The 20469-nt window shown below is 35.1% G+C and overlaps 3 protein-coding genes across 6 annotated transcripts; 2 read left to right on the top strand and 1 right to left on the bottom strand.

Annotated features, from left to right (window-relative positions):
* Positions 1 to 796: 796 nt before the first annotated feature.
* Positions 797 to 5116, top strand: LOC133669880 (uncharacterized). The gene is made up of 8 exons (XM_062090208.1): positions 797 to 954; positions 1760 to 1841; positions 2142 to 2328; positions 3073 to 3227; positions 3480 to 3623; positions 3733 to 3836; positions 3958 to 4102; positions 4815 to 5116. Exons 2-8 carry the CDS (start codon positions 1770 to 1772, stop codon positions 4893 to 4895), a joined length of 888 nt encoding a protein of 295 aa, XP_061946192.1. The 5' UTR covers positions 797 to 954; positions 1760 to 1769; the 3' UTR covers positions 4896 to 5116.
* A 363-nt stretch (positions 5117 to 5479) lies between these two features.
* LOC133669879 (aspartic proteinase-like) lies at positions 5480 to 9597 on the bottom strand. 3 transcript variants are annotated; one of them, XM_062090205.1, is made up of 14 exons: positions 9221 to 9597; positions 8760 to 9127; positions 8629 to 8689; positions 8431 to 8525; positions 8232 to 8344; positions 7936 to 8104; positions 7798 to 7837; positions 7401 to 7465; positions 7159 to 7272; positions 7015 to 7079; positions 6193 to 6349; positions 5994 to 6113; positions 5799 to 5887; positions 5480 to 5698 (listed from the first exon to the last, which is right to left on the bottom strand). In XM_062090205.1, exons 1-14 carry the CDS (start codon positions 9258 to 9260, stop codon positions 5614 to 5616), a joined length of 1581 nt encoding a protein of 526 aa, XP_061946189.1. In that variant the 5' UTR covers positions 9261 to 9597; the 3' UTR covers positions 5480 to 5613. The 3 variants fall into 3 exon arrangements, with proteins under 3 accessions (XP_061946189.1, XP_061946190.1, XP_061946188.1); XM_062090206.1 differs by having other exon boundaries at positions 9277 to 9596; XM_062090204.1 differs by having other exon boundaries at positions 8760 to 9596.
* A 6306-nt stretch (positions 9598 to 15903) lies between these two features.
* Positions 15904 to 19456, top strand: LOC133670072 (probable L-cysteine desulfhydrase, chloroplastic). Of its 2 annotated transcripts, none has more exons than XM_062090496.1 (2): positions 15904 to 17408; positions 19187 to 19456. In XM_062090496.1, exon 1 carries the CDS (start codon positions 15932 to 15934, stop codon positions 17402 to 17404), a length of 1473 nt encoding a protein of 490 aa, XP_061946480.1. In that variant the 5' UTR covers positions 15904 to 15931; the 3' UTR covers positions 17405 to 17408; positions 19187 to 19456. The 2 variants fall into 2 exon arrangements, with proteins under 2 accessions (XP_061946480.1, XP_061946479.1); XM_062090495.1 differs by having other exon boundaries at positions 15908 to 17408; positions 19180 to 19456.
* The last annotated feature ends 1013 nt before the right edge of the window (positions 19457 to 20469 follow it).

Here is a 20469-nt window from a genome sequence, read left to right on the forward strand (position 1 = left end):
TTGAAAATTAATTCAACAAAGTCATTTCTATTTAATTCATCTTCTTGTTGAGTTTAATTCGTCTCATAATTAATATATGGAAGAGAGGTGATTAACATTTTCAAATATATTTATATATTATCGATAACATAATTACCTTATCATTATGATCTCCCTCGTAAGAAAAAGTTTTTCTCCCTTCTCTGGAATAATTTTTTTCCTTGTTTTTCTCCATGCATTTTAAAATATATAATTTCACATAATTAATCTTATATATTTTTCAAGAAATAAATTCTTCACGCGTCAATATTTTCTTCCACAGAATCTTAAGAACTCATCTTATATGATCAAGCTGATATATTGAAGGAGATAAATTTTTATATATAAATTAAGATATTCAAACTCAACAATGAATTAAGGGAGGTTATAATTAACCTTAATTTCTTGACCACTGAATCCAATTTTGGGATCACCATTGCACACATTATGATTTTCTTCGCATATCTTATATGGAATAAAACATTGAAATACATTTTCCTTCCCTAAAAGTACTTTCCCCGATATCACTCTCTTTCTTAGCTAAAAATATAATGACTCATTCTAGTCTTTAATCATATCATAATTTAATTTCTTCATGATAAATGAATTATTTTAATTTAATCTTTTTAATCATGAAAAATATGTTTAGCTCAATTTATATATTTATGAAAATTAAATCTCTTTATTTATTTTCTTCTTTTTGCCGAGCAAGCTCACAATCTTGGCCCAAACACAAATTAAATTGGGCTAAGCTTTAAAAAATAATTAGCCCGTGTTTTTGTTCCATGGGACACACTTGCGTTTTGAGTTTTGTCTGAAGACAAAACATAAAGGGGTTTGATTCATTGACCAGAAACCACAGAGACAGAAGATCAAGGGGCAAAGACTTTGTTGGTGTTTGGTTTCTCAGCTTCTATCCCATCAATTAATAATCAGGTAAATATAATTTACTTTTATCAAATTTAATCAGCTTCTTCTTTTTTCCCCGACAATATTGAACCAAAATTATTTTTTTAGCTTGCTATTCATGGTCTTTACTTTTAGCAGACTTTAAAGTTAGGGCTTTTGAATCTTATTCACTTCATAAGATTTTGAGATGCAGATTATGTTTTATGTGGGATTTGTGTTGGTGAGTTTAGTTTCGATTTCAAGGAGATCACTTTGATTTTTCATAATTAATAGAGTTTGTTAGGGCATGGCATGGATTTGGTTTTTTAGCGTTTGTTGCGAGAAACCCTTTTGAGGAATCAGCTTAAAACTTTGAGAAAACAGTGAAAAAATCTAGCTTTGTTTGTTGTTGTTTTTTTCACTGTTGAGGAGATCCTGTGGATGTAGAGCTTGTAAAACGTATGTAAAATGAATTTTCTTAATGTTTGCATAGTATTTATGGAGTTTAGGATTACAAAAAGGGATGTTATTGTTTGAATTTTAGACTTCCTTATTATTTTTTTCTGCATTTTATAGACTAAATCAGGCTCGAGCATAAAGATTGTGAATCAAATTTTATGCTCATTGTTGCTGGCAACCAAAATCTGCTTTTATTTGTATTATGCATCTTGATATCACTTATTCATAACTGATAAGCTAATAGCTAGCATTTTCGATCTTTGATATTTTTCATGGAGTGTGTCTGCTGTGACTATATTTTAGGCTTAATTGAAATCTTAACTAGCACGTTTTTTTTTTCACTTCTCCTCTGAAACGAACCTTTTTATTATTTTACTTCTTGATTTTTTCTTAGGTGGTAGAAAATGGATTGCAGATGGTACATTGATAAACAGGAAACAAGCACCCACAATGAACAGCAACTTGACAGAGAGCAGGTGATTCTAGGTTTCCAATCCTTTTTTTTTTTTTCTAATCTGATGGATTGCATGGGAGATAGCTTATTCAGTACAGCTTGGAAAGGGTTAGAGAATATTTAAGTTCATGAACTGGGTCCATGTTATTGATAAATTGAAGATCGCTGTTTAAGTTTTGATTAATTGCTTTGGTATAAAAAGATTATATGTTTCTGTGTCAATGGAGTTTTCCTTTATGCCTGTGCGTACATGAATACTTGAGCATCATTTAATCTCGTGTAGTGATGTTTATCATTGGGATTTGTGGTATGTGCTTGACAGGACTCGCTTATTGAGGATTTCACAGAGGATTTTCGGTTGCCGAAAAATCACAGACCCACTGAAAATGTTGATCTCGACAATGTTGAACAAGCATCGCTGGACACAAAATTGACAGCATCAAACGTTGGTTTTAGGCTTCTCCAGAAAATGGGATGGAAAGGAAAGGGTCTTGGAAAGGACGAGCAAGGTATGTCATTAGTTGAGCCTAAGGGCTGTACTGGATTTGCATGCCACCCTCTAGTTATGACCTCATTGATGTAGGGGTCGTAAGAGGGAGAACATTAGTGGATATTTCTATCCTTCTCCTTTTAAAAAAAAAACATTTCATGTTTATTTGACTTGAACCTAATCTTTTGTTATTCAAGCACAAGCCTTTCACCATCGCAACACCCATAGCCTCTTGTGACTTTTAGTCTTTTAGTTGAGATGATTTGCGATATGACACGTGATCTTGAACTCATTGAAGTTGAATCATAATGCTTTGTGTTTGATACTCAAAGCCTCGATTTTCTATGAAACTAAACAATTATCTCAAAAACCTTTCGTCAGCTACAGTGATCGATGAATCCATATTTCCCGCCTTTTGATGTTCTTAAACCTTCTATTTCCAATATAGTTTTGATTGTAAGATCACCAGCTACAACTCGGATATATAATGTCATAGGTTGCAAGTTGTTAAACGTGCAGATATATTTACTTGCTGTCGATATTTTTTTTTTATTGAACTGTATGCTAACTGGCCCATTTGTAACCTACAATTATTCTTGCTCAACTATCCTGCTAAGTAGAGCGAAGTGGTTAGAGTTTCTAATCTATCATTTGCCTTTAGTCTGAATGATATGAGAAACATCGATGAGATGGATTTCTGTGGGATGTTTGCTTCACCTATGATGTTGTAATTTTAACAGTAACTTCTGGGTTTTATGTTCAGGAATCATCGAGCCTATAAAGTCTGGAATTAGAGATCCAAAGTTAGGAATTGGAAAACAAGAAGAAGATGATTTTTTTACTGCAGAAGAAAATATTCAGCGAAGGAAACTTGACATCGAGGTTGAAGAAACTGAGGAAGACACAAAAAAGCGGGAGGTATGCTTATAAATTTGTAGGAGATCATTATTAATATTTGGACTGGTAGATAATATTTTGAGGTTGATGCTTTTGTTTTTCTGAAACCCACATCTAATAACAGAAGGCAGCATATAGCATATATGCGTGTCTTTTGACGGGAATGGTATTATCATAGGGGAACATCAACTTTCGAAGCTCTTGAGAATTTCCTGCAGTTTTTATTACCTGGTGGCTTCTACTGCCTGCTTCGTGCAAATTATGAAAATTCAGGTATTAGCTGAACGGGAGCAGAAAATTCAAACTGAGGTGAAAGAGATAAGGAAGGTGTTCTTTTGTGATCTTTGCAACAAGCAATACAAATTGGCGATGGAATTTGAAGCTCATCTGAGTTCATACGATCATAATCATAGAAAGGTACACAAACTGTCGTAGCATTTGATGAGTTTCTTTTCAACCCCTGTGAATGCTATTACTTTCCATTTTTTTCACCTTTATCCTTGATACTCTTGGATGATTGTTTCAGCGATTTAAGGAAATGAGAGAGATGCATGGTACAAGCAGTCGTGATGATCGGCAAAAGCGGGAACTACAACGACAGGAGAGGGAGATGGCTAAGTTTGCACAGATGTAAGCATTCTTATTTTCCTTCACAAATGCATCTGATAATTCAAGCTTTTCCTTGTGCGTTTATTGTCTTTGAAATCTTTTCCTTGCCACATTTGTTTTTACATTGTTTTATGCAATATAGGGCAGATGCTCGTAAACAGGAGCAGCAGCTGCAGCAACAGGAAGAATCTGGATCTGCTCAGCAGAAAAGTGCAACTGCACTTGTGGATCAGGATCAGCGGAAGGCATTAAAATTTGGGTTTTCTTCTAAAGGGGGCTTTTCAAAGGTATGCAACTGAAGAATTAGAATTATATCATTATAAGTCATGTATGTGTTCTTAGAAGCTGTTTTCATGGCTTATGTATGTGTAAATGAACTGCCATATGTTCCATGACAAGATAGATTGTTGTGATATGATAATAACATGGTAGATTATTCAAATGTCCCTATCTCCTCCCTCTTATAACCTGGATAAATTGAGGTCTCTATGCATTGCAGTGAGCATGGATGAATTGTTCTCTCATTTATGCAGAAATTCTCACTTACCTAGGATTGTCTAACTTGCAAAGAACTCCCTATGATTAATTGCATTCATAAAATGCTTTGCCCTTCTGGATAAATGCTGCTTTTGTTAAGAACCTTTGAGAAATATATTATTTCTGCATGGAAATATTCTACTGTCGTGGATTTACAGTAACAAAAGTAACAATACTGTGTTCCGTTCTTGTATGTGGCATTCTGTAAAGTAATGTTGAATGCGTCAAGATTGCATTGATTGTTTCTGGATTATGACACAAGTAGTGATTCTTTTCAATTTAGAATGGGAGTTACATGGCCCTTTCTTTCCTTGTAATTGGTACCCATTTGAATTGGTCACCTGCTTCCATAAGTAATATCACAATGTTGTAGTAATTTGAGTGAAAGAAATCATTACTTGATGACTGAATAATCTATATGCTCACCATTTAACTTGTGACGCTTTTGCATTCCTTCTACAGAACTCCTCTGCCAAAGCTGCAAAGAAGCCGAAATCAGCTGTAGCCTCTGTTTTCAGCAATGATAGCGATGAAGAACAGTGAAGTTCAGCTGTGCACTGTGCATCTGTAATTCAATACTGTGCCTTGGAATACTCAAGGTCTTTATATTTTACGCATTTCAAATGACATGCTCTTGTGTTTTTAAACACTTGCCGCATATGTAATGAAGACGGTTTAAAAGGGGAGATTGGAAACTCTTATGAATTGACTACTGGCATGTAAACTCATGATTTTGCGAATAAAAATCTACTCTGTTGAAGAAAGAGATGAAAAAATAACATGAATTAGAACATGCTGTTTACGATGATGGATCCATTTTATGTAAAACAATCAGTTCCAATCATTTTGGCACAATTGATTTGCAGCAGTATCCATTCACCACCATGAAGGTGGGTGGCCTTACTGATAACTTGGTATCTATGAATCAAAGTTTTGCGTGATTATCATCGCACAGTACTTACTAATCAAAATTGTAATGTATTGTTTGGAAAGCAACAATATTAATTATAGTTTTTTTAATCAATATTGAGCAAATTTGTATATTATCGTTCCTCTGATGTTGCTGTGTATAATGAACTGAACTTGTTAAATATTTTTTTCGATATGTAGATGGTAGGGAAAACAGATTATCAAAGCATAGTCCTAATATGCCTAAAACAGCACGGACATTTTCAAGCGATTTCGTTACTAAGTACTCTGCAACAGCAATTGTCATAGGAACATCTGATCAAAACATTTCAACAACATTGCTAAAGAATCACTAAGCAGCCTCTGCAAAACCAACTTCCAGGTTACCATAGTCGAAGATGGTATGATACGCTCCCATGAATACATCACCAAGAATCCTGCAATCATGAATTTTCAGCTTAAACTCAAACAAAAACAGCGGAAAAGAAAGGTATATATGTAAACTGAAGCTATAAAATGAGGGCTAAGATAGCATACCATAGAGGACCACGTGGAGGCGGCACATCCAAAGCCATGAACCCACTGATGCAAACTTGAGCAATGCCTTCTCCAGTTTTCAGAATATACTGAAAACAAATAAGTGACTTTAGAAATATAGAAATAAAGAATTGAAGGTAATAAAGATACTTCAAATTGTATGCTTCATAGACGACAAGACAATGGAAATCTAACCTGCTCTGGAGTGAGGCTAAAAGGTTTATCTCCAATGGTAAATGTGATGTTTGGCATGGTTGAAATGCTATTGCAATCAATTGATGACTGTCCCATTGGACTTGGTAGGCTTTCGCATAACTGTAAAGGATCAAAAACCAAAACTTAGCACACAGATTTGAGCTTCTGAAAAAGAGGCAGGGTTTTGATATAAACCTACCTTATCTAAATAGTTGATTGCTGTTTCTTTTGTTGCCTTTTCTCTTAGTTGATTCTGGACCCAAATAACAAGCATCTGACAAGCAGTGCATGGAAGATCATTACCAGCAGATGGTTTCTCCTTGTTTTCCTTCTCAACCACTGACTCAATACCAGTGCTGTACAAGAAATCAGGTTTTAATATCAATCAGAATCACTGCTGAGGCACTTTTTTAATCATCTTATAAGGACCTTAAAACTCCTTTGCAACAAGAAAAAAAGAAGGAACTGGTCAGCAGAATCACAGAATTTCCTCGCAGTGCGATAATCATGACTCATGCACTTGCACTTAGCCCCAGTATCCTATAATGTGCACTTTCAATACCACACACTGCTATCAAATACTCTACTTGAAATCTTGAACGGAAATACTCTGATTAAAACAACTAAAGACGTGAAAATTGCGGTAGCTTCTGTTTTTTTCCCAACCACGTAGAAAAAACAGTTTTGTTAGTTAAATAATTTTTGTTTTTTGCACTAATCTCATATATAATTGCGTTTTAAATCTTGATTTTATAAAACTAAAATAACCTGTTTTTTTATTCATGGAGACCTGCTTTTTATTATTTTCAATGCAAAAATCTATCTCGCCATAATTTTACTTAAACATATTTTTTTAATTTATTTTTTTTAAAACCGTACTAAAAGTTATTTTTTAAAATCTATTTTTTAAAACAGCAATGGCAAAAGCTACCAAAATACTAAACTCATTAGTAATCTTGTGCAAAGTTTCTGTGCCAAACAAAGTAGATCATGAACCAGCATGTAACATAATTCTCCTTACCTTGAAGACTTAGCCTCATTGAAAATGCATAAACCTAGTTGCGCACATACTTTGCTGGGTTGTACCTGAGGTCCACAGCATAAAATTCTGGTATATACAAAAGTAGAAAAGTTCTTGAAATAACAAACTTGAAGACAAACGCACCCCTGATATTATGAGTTCCCATATTAAGTCTCCATAGTGAGAAACCACTTCCTTACATTCAGCGCTCACAAGCCCTTCTGCTCCAATGGCATGATTGATTTCCGTAATGATTGGCTGAAAATGATAGCTATTTAGTATATCTTTGAAACAAGGAGAACATAAGGAAGAAAGAAAAATTAAACTGTCAAGCAAGGAGGTCTGCTTGGAAAGAAGCTAATCACCAAGGAGGTGAAGAAACTTACTGTTGGACCAGCAAGCAATGAGGTTCCAGAGTCCACGATTGCAGCGCAACCCCCCTCGCAAAGACCTGAGAAATAAAGGGTTTATTGTGAGAGCTTTATTATCCCGGTTCTACAGATATGGAATTCCATTAGACTTCATGTGAGAATTTGCCATCCAGCTGAGTCACAAGCTCGGAAACACAGGAGCCGGGCCATGTAGAGAAATTAGATGTTAGGATGTGGCAATTTCTAAGAGAAGTGACTACTGACTCATAATTTCATAATAGGATTCAAGCTGTTTGCAGTTCCCATTTTAGGGAGTATCCACTGCAGTTTTTACTCTGCTAATACAGAATTATATGGAGAAAAGGGCATAGATAACATAAATATAAAAATGCTTAAGTTGACTGAAGATCACCTGTTGAATGTTTTCCTATAAGAAAATCTCCCATATTGATCTGAAAATGGGAAAGAACAGTGTAACTGAGTTTTCCCTCTTCGAAATTAGCACACGATAATAAGGTTAGAAATTGGTCCAAAGATGAAATTCTTGTACCTGCCAGTAACCTTTTTGGGTAACTGGAACGTAGGTATGCTTTCCCTTGAAGTGTTTTGGATCAACCCCTCCAAAAACAAGCTCGCCACCCTCTTTCGTCTCAGGATTTCTGTTGAGCCAGAATGAAAAGACCTCGTCGTCTACAAGATCTTGTTGCATCATATTGTACCTGCACTCTTTTCATGAATCAGTCTATCCGAGGTCCTAGAGGAAAGAACTGCAGACATGATGAATCTAAGTTCTTGCTTCCAAGAAGCATGGAGTCACTAAGAACTACAGTACAAACATAAACATACCACAATGGGACAACATTCTCAACTGAAATTTCCTGAAAACCAAGCCCAAGTATTCCATCAAACTTCCCCAACAAGAATGAAAGACTTCCTTCTTTTGTAGCCTCGACGAAAACCTGGATTACAAAAGTCACACACACAGTACTGCAAGAACAAGATAAATAATTCTCCAAATATACGTAAAATGGAACAGATAACTCACTTGATCTTTGACAACAAGGTCCCCGACTTGAACATTGTCTTGACTGAAGAAACCAGAAACTGATCCTGATCCATAATGTATTTCACAAAAGTTCCCTGAATCACAATTTGAAAAGAAGAATTTGAGTTTCAACCTCGCAACATAGCAGTCAATGTTGTCTACAACATCTACTTCAAGTAATTAACTTCAAATAATTACCATTCTTGGTATATGTACTCGACCGGCTTGACTTGTACTTGGAATGGAAATAGCAGGCAATCTGCAGGTGATTGTGAGTCAGTATCTCATCTCATATTTAGGACAGTATATTAAAAACCAGTAGAACTCACAGAAAAGTAGCATTTTGATGATGGAACCCAGAGGTTGGAGCTTCCAGTGTCAAATATGACAGTGAAGTTCTGCGGGGGCGAGCCAATGCCAATTTCTCCCAAGTATTGAGCATCCAAATAGTTTTTAAGGGGTATTATATCCCCATCTGAACTGCCTAAATCATGGACCCTGCTGCTTGCACCTACTCCTGCTTTTCCCTCCTGTCTAGCAATTCTGGCATCCTTAATAGTCTGAAGATCCAAATGGCGCTTCTTCAAACCTATTCTCACCAGGCCATTAGAGCTAGCAGGAAGAAGGAAGCATGTTAAAGCCCATAAACAGAAAGCCTTGAGAAGAATTTTACTCCCCATACGTGGATGCAATATGCCTGCGAGAAAGAACGAAAAAAAAAAAACAGAGTCAGTTGGACAGCTCAACTGTGTTCCTGAGCTGAACCAAGAAAATTGAAGAGACTGTGTACTGTTGAGCCTGAAGAGAGTGTAGAAATCAAGTGCAGACATAGGAGAGAAAAGATACTCCTAGTATCCTCTTAAAGGCTCTTCTGGGAGGAGACACACATTATTAGAAAGAAGAAACACCCTTTAATGCAGGAGAGGTACTTGCTCAACACATGGTTGTGTCTGGATTCATTTTGATTGAAAACAACCCTTAACTCTATCTGGTTGCTGCTTCATTCAAATTAGCTTCTCCGTGAATAGTCAGTTCCATCTACAATCCACAAGAAAAATGTTTCATAGTCTTTGTTTGTCTTGACTAGGGAAATTGCCTGGAAGTTCCACAAATTTCCAAACCAAACCTCTCGTGTCTTGCCCAATCAAGCTGAACATCATATGTATACTTGCTTGATCTTTTATGAACTGTGCTCTTTCCTAGCTATAGTACTAGACTGGCAGTATACTAAGCCGAAAAATGTAGTAGCAGAGCATTCATCCATCAAAACGGTGAAGTCTAGACTCTTAAGAGTACTGACTCAAATGCTAATGAGTATCTCATTTTAATGTTTCAAAAATATTTTTGAAAAAAATTTAAATTTTATTTTTTTATTTTAAATATTTTTTTAATATTATCAAATTATTTTGATGTATTAATATTAAAAAAAATTAAAAAAATTAATTTTAATATATTTATAAATAAAAATATTTTAAAAAATAATTATCACTATACTTCCAAGTACTCGTTATGTTGGAGTCACTCCCGCATAATTTAATTTTGAACCAAGACAAGGATAGAAGTTAAGTAGAAAGTTTTTTTATATCAATTTCATTATTTTTTAAAAATTCCATCCTTATTTTTTTAATAATCGATCTAGATGTCTTTGGATTGACCAAACCTACTGATTATGTTGAAAAAAAATTTATATAGTTTAATTTTAAACATAAACTAGATAAAAAAAAATTAAATTAAAATATTTTAAAATTAACACTTGTTAAGCTAGATTTAAAAAAAATAACAAATATTTATTTATAAACAGAATTTTTTTTTTCATGTTCAAAAATGTTTTGATCTAGCCTTTAAACTAGTTTTTATCCAAAAGGAAAACACATGCGATGTGATGTCATGATATTTAGAGAATGTTTGGGAGTAAGTTTTAATTTTTTTTATTAAAATTTGATTATTTTTTTTTAAATTAATTTTTTTAGTATTTTTGAATTATTTTTATGTATTGATACCAAAAATAAATTTTAAAAATTAAAAAAAAATTATTTTGATATTGTTTTAAGTAAAAATACTTTTAAAAACAACTGTTACTACACTATTAAACATTCTTAAAAAGCATGTTTAGTATTTACAATAGCAATTATTTTTTAAAATATTTTTTATTTAAAAATATATTAAAACTATATGTTTTTTTAATTTTTAAAATTTATTTTTAATATTAATATATTTCATCTAAAAATATAAAAAAATAATTTTAAAAAAATAAAGGTAACATCTATTCGCCCGCCCGCCCGCCCGCCATCTGTTCTGCAAAATGACACAGAGAGAAACTCATTCATCTTCTTCTTCTTCTTCTTCTTCTTCTTTTAATTTTATAAGTGCTTTAAGCTGCTTGCTTTAACTTTCAAGTCAGATAAATGTAGTAGTACAAGGTATATAGCTCCAACATGTACTCTTTCTTTTTCCTGCTAGGAGCAGTTGATTTCAATCAAAAAAGTTCTTTTTCATGAAAAAAAGATATATTGTTATGGCACCAAATAACTTCCAAGAAAGGTTTATTATTATTATTATTATTATTATTATTATTAAGGAACATAAAGGAATAAGCGTTCTTGCATCCGGGCTTTTCTTGATTTTGCTTTTTGATGGGCTAGACTCTAGAGAGTTGATATGTTTGAAGCATGACAAAAAGCCTGCACCTTTTATTATATTTCAGGTATTTAGGACATTGAATTGAATCGGCAGTGTGTGATAGATGGCATTAAGGCGCTTATTTGGGTTCTCAGAAGGGGAGTTGATGCGGTCAGTTTGTAAGCCTTGCTCTAGATTAATGAGGCAAACAGCTGGAATTTTTAGTGTTGTAGGAGCTTTTGGTTTCTAGATTCTCTGTAGGTTGCATTATGGTATGTTCTACTGTCCCTATTACGTTGTTCGTTGGCATTTGCTCTGTTTCAGTATAATGCTTTTGATGTTGTTAAATGACTGAAATGCGTGTATGCATCATCATCTTGCTTTTGGTGATATTTTTCATGTTACTGATTGTAAAGGTCATATACGATCAAGTCTTGAAAATGAGGTTGCATAAAGCTCGTGCCTTGTATTGTTGGAGGAGGTTTTGAACTTAGTGATCTTCCAGACAAAGTTGAGCACTTCGTTTCCAAAATAAGCATACGAATTGACATCCTAACATGAAAGATTGGCCATAATTTACCATCAAACCGAATATCACAACATACAATTGTGATCATGATGATAGTCTTTATTGGCTGTATCTTGGTCTTGGAGGAGAGTCATTGAAGATACTAAACTAGTATTTAAAGATGGGCAGTCATGAAAAACTCGGGGAAGACTTGTAAATGGAAGGGTTTAATCTAATTGGTGTTCCTTCTTAAAGAAACTACTGGGGTCATTTGAGGGGATCTCCTGCGTGTGTTGGGGTTGAATCAAATGTTATTCTCATTTTATTGACGCAACCTTGTTTTACTAACTTAATCTATTAAGTGTGTAATCTTGCGAACATTATCCAGTAAAGCATCCTGGAATTTCAGATGATATGCCTGATATGACTAGCTCAAAAGGTCATATAGATGACTGTCTCTGTTGCAATGGAGATATAAAAACCTATTAAAATGCGAAAAGATCAAAGAAAGGTGTTAAGAGTTTGTCAAACCATGGCAATATCCTGGAGATCAAGCGTGTTGATCTTTGAAGAAATCTTGAGTTGATTGTAAGTTGAAATATTTAAAGATTGAGTTGTGGTAAAATCTTGAGTTAGTTTCATCGTGTGCTGTTGAAACAGCTTTGATACCCAAGTCATAGGTACAGCATACTGTAGATACCGAAAAACAAGTAAAAAACTAGAACATTAAAAGTAGCATCACGTATATCAAAGCATTGGAAACTGCATGATGCGAGGAATTGCAGCTACAATGCGTCTTTCTGAAGCAATTTGGATTTGGTGCTTCTGAATTAATTTTTTTCAGCTTTTCGTTGATCATAAGACAGGCTAAATGATATTTTGATACGTGCATTTGGAAGGATTTCTAGTCCATTGTTGTTTTCCAGTTGTGCAGCCTGTTTTTCAATTTTGGTACACATTTAGCTATGGTTTTATCATTTCATATTTTGTATTCAACTAAACATTCAGTGTTCACCTATCATTGTTCATGCAGGTCCTAGAATTACAAATCCTAGGAGTCTTCTCGGTGGGCTGCTTGTGGAGCTATATGTTGGAGTTCAACTTCTGCTCTGCTGGTCCGCCTTTTCAGCCCAGAATGTGAAACCCAGAATATAGCTGCTTTATGACAAAGTAAAATGGCAATAGGTTACCGATGAGGGTTGAATTATGCTGTGGTAAATGAGCAATTTGAGACAATACATTTTCTCGGTTGACCACCAGGACCGAATTCATGCAGTGCCTGATTGTCCAATAGTTTGATTTTTTTATCAAATGACTGATTGAGTCTTGAATCAGCCCCCTCTGAGAGGCTGGAGTCAGAAGAGAACATATTTTTAGAATAGGGATTCGAGACAGAGAAGAGCAGTAGCTCTTATCAATGTTTGGAAAAGTAAAATAGCTATTGATGGGAGGCCTATTCTCAATTTTTTATGTTGTTTAATATTCTTGTGATTATTCGATCTGGGAAAGGTTCTTTAACACTCCTCTCACTTGCAGCACATATTTTTGGGCACATCGAGTGATGATACTACATGATATTTCCTAGGCCGTTGACCCTCTTTAAGGCTTCACTACCATATTGAATAAGATAGTTGAGTCTGGGTTCATCCAAAAAACTCAAGTCTTGTGATGAGTGATCTTTTATATTGTTTTAATTATTGGACGTGGGATAGGTGCTTTAACAAGTGCAACCACACCTGAGAGATAACAGCAAGTTTTGTTCCAAGAGCTTCAAGGCGACGTATTAGCCTGATTGTTAATTTCTTGTATATATGGAATTCCATTACACTTTCTGTAAACAATTTGGCATCAAGCTGGATCACAAGCTTGGAAACACATGTAGATAATTTAGATTCTAACTAGCTAGGATAAATATTGTAGCATTTTTCCAAGAGATCAAGTGACTTGTAATTTTACTCTGCAAAATTATAGCTAGCCTAGACTTCTTGGAGGCAAACCAGAACCCAACAAGAGTACACATAATCTTATAGCTAGCTTAACATGAAACAAGTCAGTAGAGGGTAGAAATGTGACAAAGTGTTTTGAATGATTTTGCTTCACACATACACACACATCTATACATGTATGTCTCTGAAGCAAATTAAAGTTAAAAATCTCAACTTTTTGTTATTGGTTTTGACTTGAGATTTATTTGATCATCATCAACAAAACAGGACGAGTGAGTGAGTGATTTGAAACATTTCATTTGATGTTGATACTAAACTTGTCGTTCAACTTTGCTTTCCATGGAAATGGAGGACTACTTCCCTTGCATCACAAATTGTCCATGAAAACCACCATGCGATGCCTGCTGCTTCTGCTACCTCATCCTCTTTTGTCGAGGACTTGTGAGTTTAACCCATTCAAATAAAGGCAGATGATCAATTACGCGTACATATAGGAGGGTGTCTGTCTAGTGATCATGCACAGCTCCAACTTTCTTTTGACATGACGCGCTCCTTTTTCTTGCACCATCTTCTATCAAGCCCCGCTTTAATTCCCTTGAAACAGTCCAAAATTTGTTGTCGTGCCGGATTGGTAAGAACGCAGCACTGAATTAAGAATACATTACAATAATGGTTTCTCGGCTTCACTCTCAGAGGTTTTTTAACACAAAGCTTGGCCTTTTAGTATCAGCAAAGGTCGAATGGAGGACAGAACAGAATCTTATAAAATTGTTAGTTGCAGAGCACAAGTGGGCATAAACAAATCACAGAAGATCAACGTATTTACAGGTCTAATCACTCTTAAACAAATCACAGAAGATCAACGTATTTACAGGTCTAATCACTCTTAATAATAATTCATTGCCATCACCTCTAGGCATACACACACACACACACACACACACACGGAGCCTAGAGTTAAAACCAATCAACCCAGAGTAGATGCTTGCTTCCTTTGACGAGACTGAAATTACACTTTGGGATGTACGAGGGAGGAACGAAAACAGCTTGAGATGATCAGCAAGAAATCATTAGAATCGGCTTTTGTTAGGGGAATAATGACTCCTCCTCCTCTAACTAGGAACACTGATACAAAAAGAAAAGGACGTTTTTCTTGATTGAAAATGTCCGCCAGCTAATCTTTGATATAAATTAATAAACTATAAGTAACCTCGACTAGTCCCTAATGTTTGATATTATTATCAATTGAATTTTAAATCCCATGACTTTATCAATTATGTCCCGAAATTAGACAATATCACCCTCTCTGTTCATCCACTATTAGCGACTGTTTAAAATCCACCATAGATATACTTTCAACATTAAATCATGATAAACTCCATTATTTTATATAAGAGGAAAGTGGAGAGAAAAAATTTCTATAACTGTCGACTAAAACTATGGTTTGTTTTCATGCCTTGAATGAAAGCATAAACAAAGATTTAAAAAAAAAAACAGTTATTAACAGAAAATTGATGGAGCGTCAGCATTGTTTAATATTAGATTATGTTTGTAGCTAAATTAATAATCAAGTAATACATTTAACAAAATTCTAAAACGGGTGATGAATTCACTATAATAATAAACAAAGTTTATTATAAATTGCTACAATAAATTTACCTTTGTATCTCTAGGTAGAAAAATTAAAAAGTTAAATTATGGAGGTTTAAAAAATTAAACATGAATATTATTATTATTATTTTTTAAAGTTATTTTTTACCATAAAATTATTTTTTTATCTCTCCTTCCATTATCATAATATCAAATTAGGTAACCAAGGGTTTTTCTAAAACTACTCTTTTAAAATTAAATAAAAAAAAAACATAAACTTTAAAAATACTCTTTCTAAATCTGCTGACTAAGGATTTCTTTTGGACTTTGCACAAACTCTACTTCTTTGCCTCTTTGGCAACGCGGCTTCGTTTCACCAGAACTATGAACATCAAAGATAATGTTTTTATTGCGATGCAATCTGCGGTGCACAAACGGCTCCTTAACTCCTTGTTATCGAGCAATATAATATAAGTAGAAGAACATTTCAAATGTTCCATGACATTGGAGTTTCTTACAATGCTCGTGTGAGTTAACACTCGAACATTTTATTTTTTTTCTTCTTTGTTATCCATTGAAGATACATACACTCATTTGAGTAAAGATTCAACAAGATCGTCCCCATTGTTTCTTACAGAGATACCATTTTCTTTTTTCTTGAAATGGACCCGGTCATGGTGAACATTGAACAAAGTCGAAGCATTTTGTGAGTGAAAGTCTGACACAAAGTTACCAAGACAAGAACAAAGGTATCTAGTTCCATTGGCCACTAGGGTGGGGATGTGGTGTCACGTAATTATCGAACTAGTTTAAGTTTAGTGAAGTTTGTGTTTTCCAAATGTCACCGAAACATTATTTTTCTCCTTTCGTCTCTTCCTTGCCTTCATCATTGCCATCATCTTACCTCTCCCTCTCCCTCTCCCTCTCCCTCTCTCCATTTTTCCTCCTCCATGCCATGGCTTCCTCCTCCTTAAAACACCATAAAAGCCACTCCCTCAACGGCTTCACCACCCCCGCCAAGAGAACAAAACTTTCTTTCATTTCTGACCCTGAAATCCAATCAGAATTCTCCCACCATGACCAAACCATCGCTCGGATCAACAACGGCAGCTTTGGGAGCTGCCCTCAATCTGTCATCTCAGCCCAACAAAACCTCCAGCTCCAGTTCCTCCGCCAGCCAGATAACTTCTACTTCAACACCCTCAAACCTTCTATACTTCATTCACGCTCCTTAATCAAATCTTTGGTAAACGCTCATTCTGTTGATGAAATCTCCCTTGTAGACAACGCCACCACCGCTGCTGCTATTGTGTTACAAAACTGTGCATGGGGTTTCAACGAAGGAAGGTTTAGCAAGGGAGATGTTGCTGTCATGTTGCATTATGCTTATGGTGCTGTCAAGAAGTCTGTTCAGGCTTATGTCACGCGTGCTGGAGGGGAAGTTATTGAGGTACACTTGCCCTTCCCTGTTGCATCAAAGGAGGAGATTGTGAGTGAATTTAGAAAGGCCTTAGCGAGAGGGAAAGAAAATGGGAAGAAGAAAGTCAGGTTGGCTGTGATTGATCATGTTACTTCGATGCCTAGTGTTGTTACTCCTGTTAAGGAATTAGTTAAAATTTGTAGAGAGGAAGGTGTTGACCAGGTTTTTGTTGATGCTGCTCATGGAATTGGGTGTGTTGATGTTGATGTGAGAGATATTGGGGCTGATTTTTATACTAGTAATTTGCATAAGTGGTTTTTTTGCCCTCCTTCTGTTGCCTTTTTGTATTGCAGGAAGAGAGGAGAGGATGGTAAAGGGGGTGATCTGCATCACCCTGTTGTGTCTCATGAGTATGGTAATGGATTGGCTGTAGAGAGTGCTTGGATTGGGACTAGGGATTATAGTGCTCAATTGGTGGTTCCGGCGGTTTTGGAGTTTATTAATAGGTTTGAAGGTGGGATTGAGGGAATTAAGAAGAGGAATCATGAGAAAGTTGTGGAGATGGGGGAGATGCTGGTGAAAGCTTGGGGGACTAATCTTGGGTCTCCACCGGAGATGTGTGGGAGTATGATTATGGTTGGATTGCCTGCTTGTTTGGGGATTTCGAATGATCCGGATACTTTGAAGTTAAGGTCACACTTGAGAGAGCATTTCCAGGTTGAAGTTCCTATTTATTTTAGGGCTCCAGTTGATGGAGAAGTTGATTCAATTACTGGCTATGCTCGCATTTCTCATCAAATTTACAACAAGGTTGAGGATTATTACAGGTTTAGGGATGCAGTTAACCAATTGGTCAGTGATGGCTTCACTTGTGCATCTCTCTCTAATTGAAGAGGTATGCCCTGTCCCGAATTGTATGCAGGGTTTGTAAAAGCTATCTTGATGATCATGACAAGGGTTTTCTGTGCCTGTTTACTCACATTGTCAATCTATGTGCACTTTTCGTTTGCTAATCCATTGATAGATAATCCATCAGTTTCTTTTATAAAAACACTCCACTTTTAAATCCGTGATAGCTAGGTGATTAGCCTAAGTTTTGGAACTGATTCCAATACGTTACGCTGTTGTGATTCAGAATATGCACATCTAAATTTGATCGTAATCGTGAAATTTCCCATAAATCAATCAGATTGCAGAATGTTTTTATGGAGCGAATCTTTTGTTGCTTGTCAACTCAGAAAGTTCAATGAACTCTGCTGGTTTTGTTATTGTCCATCATGATAATGCAGAGAAGTAATGCCTTTTTCAGATTTTCTGGGGATGAAATCAGTTGTGAAACTTTAGGTTGTTTCCTTACATTTAAACCATGGAAACTGGCAACTGGCCTTTCAAGAAATTTTCATGAGTAGAATTATGAAGAATAAGAATACAGTAACACAACTTGCTTTAACCAATATCGAGCTCGTGTTGAATCAATTAGTAAAGATCTGTGAAAATGAATCTGATCTTGTTAAAGATAGAGTCTGCAATAAAATAAACATCTATTCCAATGATTTTTGTCTTGTTTTCCTACTTAATAGTCAAAGACTGTCTATCAATCTATCACAATGATATAACAGGTTTACTTTCCTAGAGCAGTGATACCTTTCCAGTTTGGGACAGCCCTCGCCCAGGTCCATGTCAAATTCCCTAGCTTTTTGTCTTGATTTCCTAGTACTCTACTGGAAAGGGTATCTTGGCTGTGATTCAGGGTATTTATTAGGGGTCTGGTTTGGGATTACTAGCAAAACAGTATCTATTCAAGGACCATCCTTGGAATGTCTTGTCAACATGTTAGTCTTTGGATAGATGATTTCCCTGCCATTCCTTCTCCTGTTATTGAATCAACAGCGGAATTTTGCGCAGGGGATTGATGTGTGGAAGTTGTGCTTTTTTTTACTGAATACATAGACACAAATATTTAAATCGGTCGAGTGAAATTAGAGAGCATGATTTTAAGATAGTAGTTGCTGATCCTCCACAAGTTTCATGCTGCTAAATTTCTTTGCTTCTATGAATATCTCAATCTTGCTGTCCCCTTGTGATTGTTTGGTGCTTCTTTTGTTTATCCTTAATGACCTTAATGTTACTATACTTGCAGCACCTTGGCCTCTGAATTGAAAAAAAAAATTGGAAAAGAGTTGCTCATATGCAAATTAGGCCTCCCTTCTAGTTTGTTTTGTAAACAACATGATAATTGGTTAAGGTAACTATCTGATTAATTGTGGCTCATTGAGATCCTCATCGCACAGGAAGATCCATGCATTAGTCTCCTTGATCACAGACTTGACCGTTATTGGGGGAAAAAAATGATATGTCTGTTTTTGTGGGAACAAAGTCTTATGTTTTTTATGGATATAATTTTAATGATGTAGTAGGATTCAGTCTTTAGAGTTGTTACTGGTTGGAGCATGTGGAATTATAAATTTCTCTGTGCTCTTGCAGTTGGACGCTGCGAGGAACAAATCTTTTCTCTTCCTACATCTTTCTTTAACCAAAACTATAAACCATATTTGCATTTCAATCTGCAGTTTTTCAGTTCTTACTGTGCTGATGAAATCTGTGGAATAACGTATTAGTTTGATTTTGCTTCTTTTAAGCTGCCTTGACCTGGAATTTTCTGTTAGTTTGCAGTTCAATCTTCAATGAGGCACAGTAGAAACGTTTCCAATGACCATCAGCCAGTGATCATGGTTTCGGCACCACACTCAAAAGTTGACAAACAAACTTGAGATTGATGATGAGTATCAGAGTTCCAAGTTTGTTTCTTTACCCCTTTTTTTTTTCCCCCTAATCATTTGAAGTTGTAGAGGAGATGAACTTGTCTGTTGTTCTCCCAGGATATTCTTGTAAATATTATCCAAATAATTAATATAAACTATTTTCAGCATGCTTTTAACCCAATATGCTGTGGAGATTGTAGACATCTTATTAGTTATTCACTGGATCACTTTGAGAGAGAGAAAAAAGGACATGTAAAAAAAAAGAAAGTCAAATTCAGAACCCACAAACGTGATAAGCATATCTCTATCTAAGCTTTCTCTCTTCTCTTTGTATCTATCACTTTCTTTAAAGGAGGCCTGTAGAGTATTGTGTTGTTTTTCATACAAGGATTGCATTGACATTATGACTCTCCTCCCTCTGCATCTACTGTCTTCTTCTCTTTTTTTATATTTTTTTATGTTTTTGTAAATGTTAGGGACCAGGTTTGATATTGTTCTCTTCAAATATACTTCAATCCGGCTTGAAAGGTGTATTTAGTTCTCCTCTGTGTTTGTTTGAGATTACAGTAGATATTTCTTTTCAAATTTTTTTTAAAAAAATACTTTTAAATAATATCTTTTTAAAAAAATTAATTTTGTATACCAACACGTCAAAAACATTAAAAAAATTAATTTAAAAAAAATCAATTTTTTTTTTTAAAGATTAGACGGAAAAAACAAACATTGTCTTATTAATACGATGAAATTGTGTTTTTTCTCAATTATAATTTTAAAAATAAATATAATTTTAAAAATATTTTATTAATTAACACATATTACACAGCTTAACTATGTATATATTTTAACTAAAAACTCTTTTTAAAATAAAAAAACTTAATTTCATGTTCTTTTTAAACCTATTTTTTGAAACCGAGTAATTTGCTAAACGATAGCGCAGAGTAAAGTTGGGAGTGGGAGTCGGTAGCATTCATGGTAGGTGAACTCTGTGCAGTGTTATGAGTTATGACAGTCGGCCAGCCTCCATCATTTTGTTGCTGCAGGCAAAGGATAAACCAAGAAAGGCACATCCAGAGGAAAGTGGGCCAGGAAGGCAGCATTGGCTAGCTTACAAGATTTTGCACGTCATGCATTCATACTATTTGTTGGAGGAGGCGAAAGTGATGAGTCCACCGAAAAAAAAAAAAAAAAGAGATG

The sequence above is a fragment of the Populus nigra genome, chromosome 12 (assembly GCF_951802175.1).
Source record: "Populus nigra chromosome 12, ddPopNigr1.1, whole genome shotgun sequence".
Taxonomy (NCBI): Eukaryota; Viridiplantae; Streptophyta; class Magnoliopsida; order Malpighiales; family Salicaceae; genus Populus; species Populus nigra.

Bases quoted from the DNA above. Each gene is read 5' to 3' on its own strand.
- LOC133669880 (XM_062090208.1), top strand. From the start codon at position 1,770: ATGGATTGCAGATGGTACATTGATAAACAGGAAACAAGCACCCACAAT. The intron at 3,228-3,479 runs GTATGCTTATAA...ATGAAAATTCAG, and splicing joins AAGACACAAAAAAGCGGGAG to GTATTAGCTGAACGGGAGCA. The intron at 3,837-3,957 runs GTAAGCATTCTT...TATGCAATATAG, and splicing joins ATGGCTAAGTTTGCACAGAT to GGCAGATGCTCGTAAACAGG.
- LOC133669879 (XM_062090204.1), bottom strand. From the start codon at position 9,260: ATGTCTGCACTTGATTTCTACACTCTCTTCAGGCTCAACAGTACACAG. The intron at 8,526-8,628 runs GTAATTATTTGA...ATTGTGATTCAG, and splicing joins GAGTACATATACCAAGAATG to GGAACTTTTGTGAAATACAT. The intron at 8,345-8,430 runs GTGAGTTATCTG...TTTGTAATCCAG, and splicing joins ACCTTGTTGTCAAAGATCAA to GTTTTCGTCGAGGCTACAAA.
- LOC133670072 (XM_062090496.1), top strand. From the start codon at position 15,932: ATGTCACCGAAACATTATTTTTCTCCTTTCGTCTCTTCCTTGCCTTCA.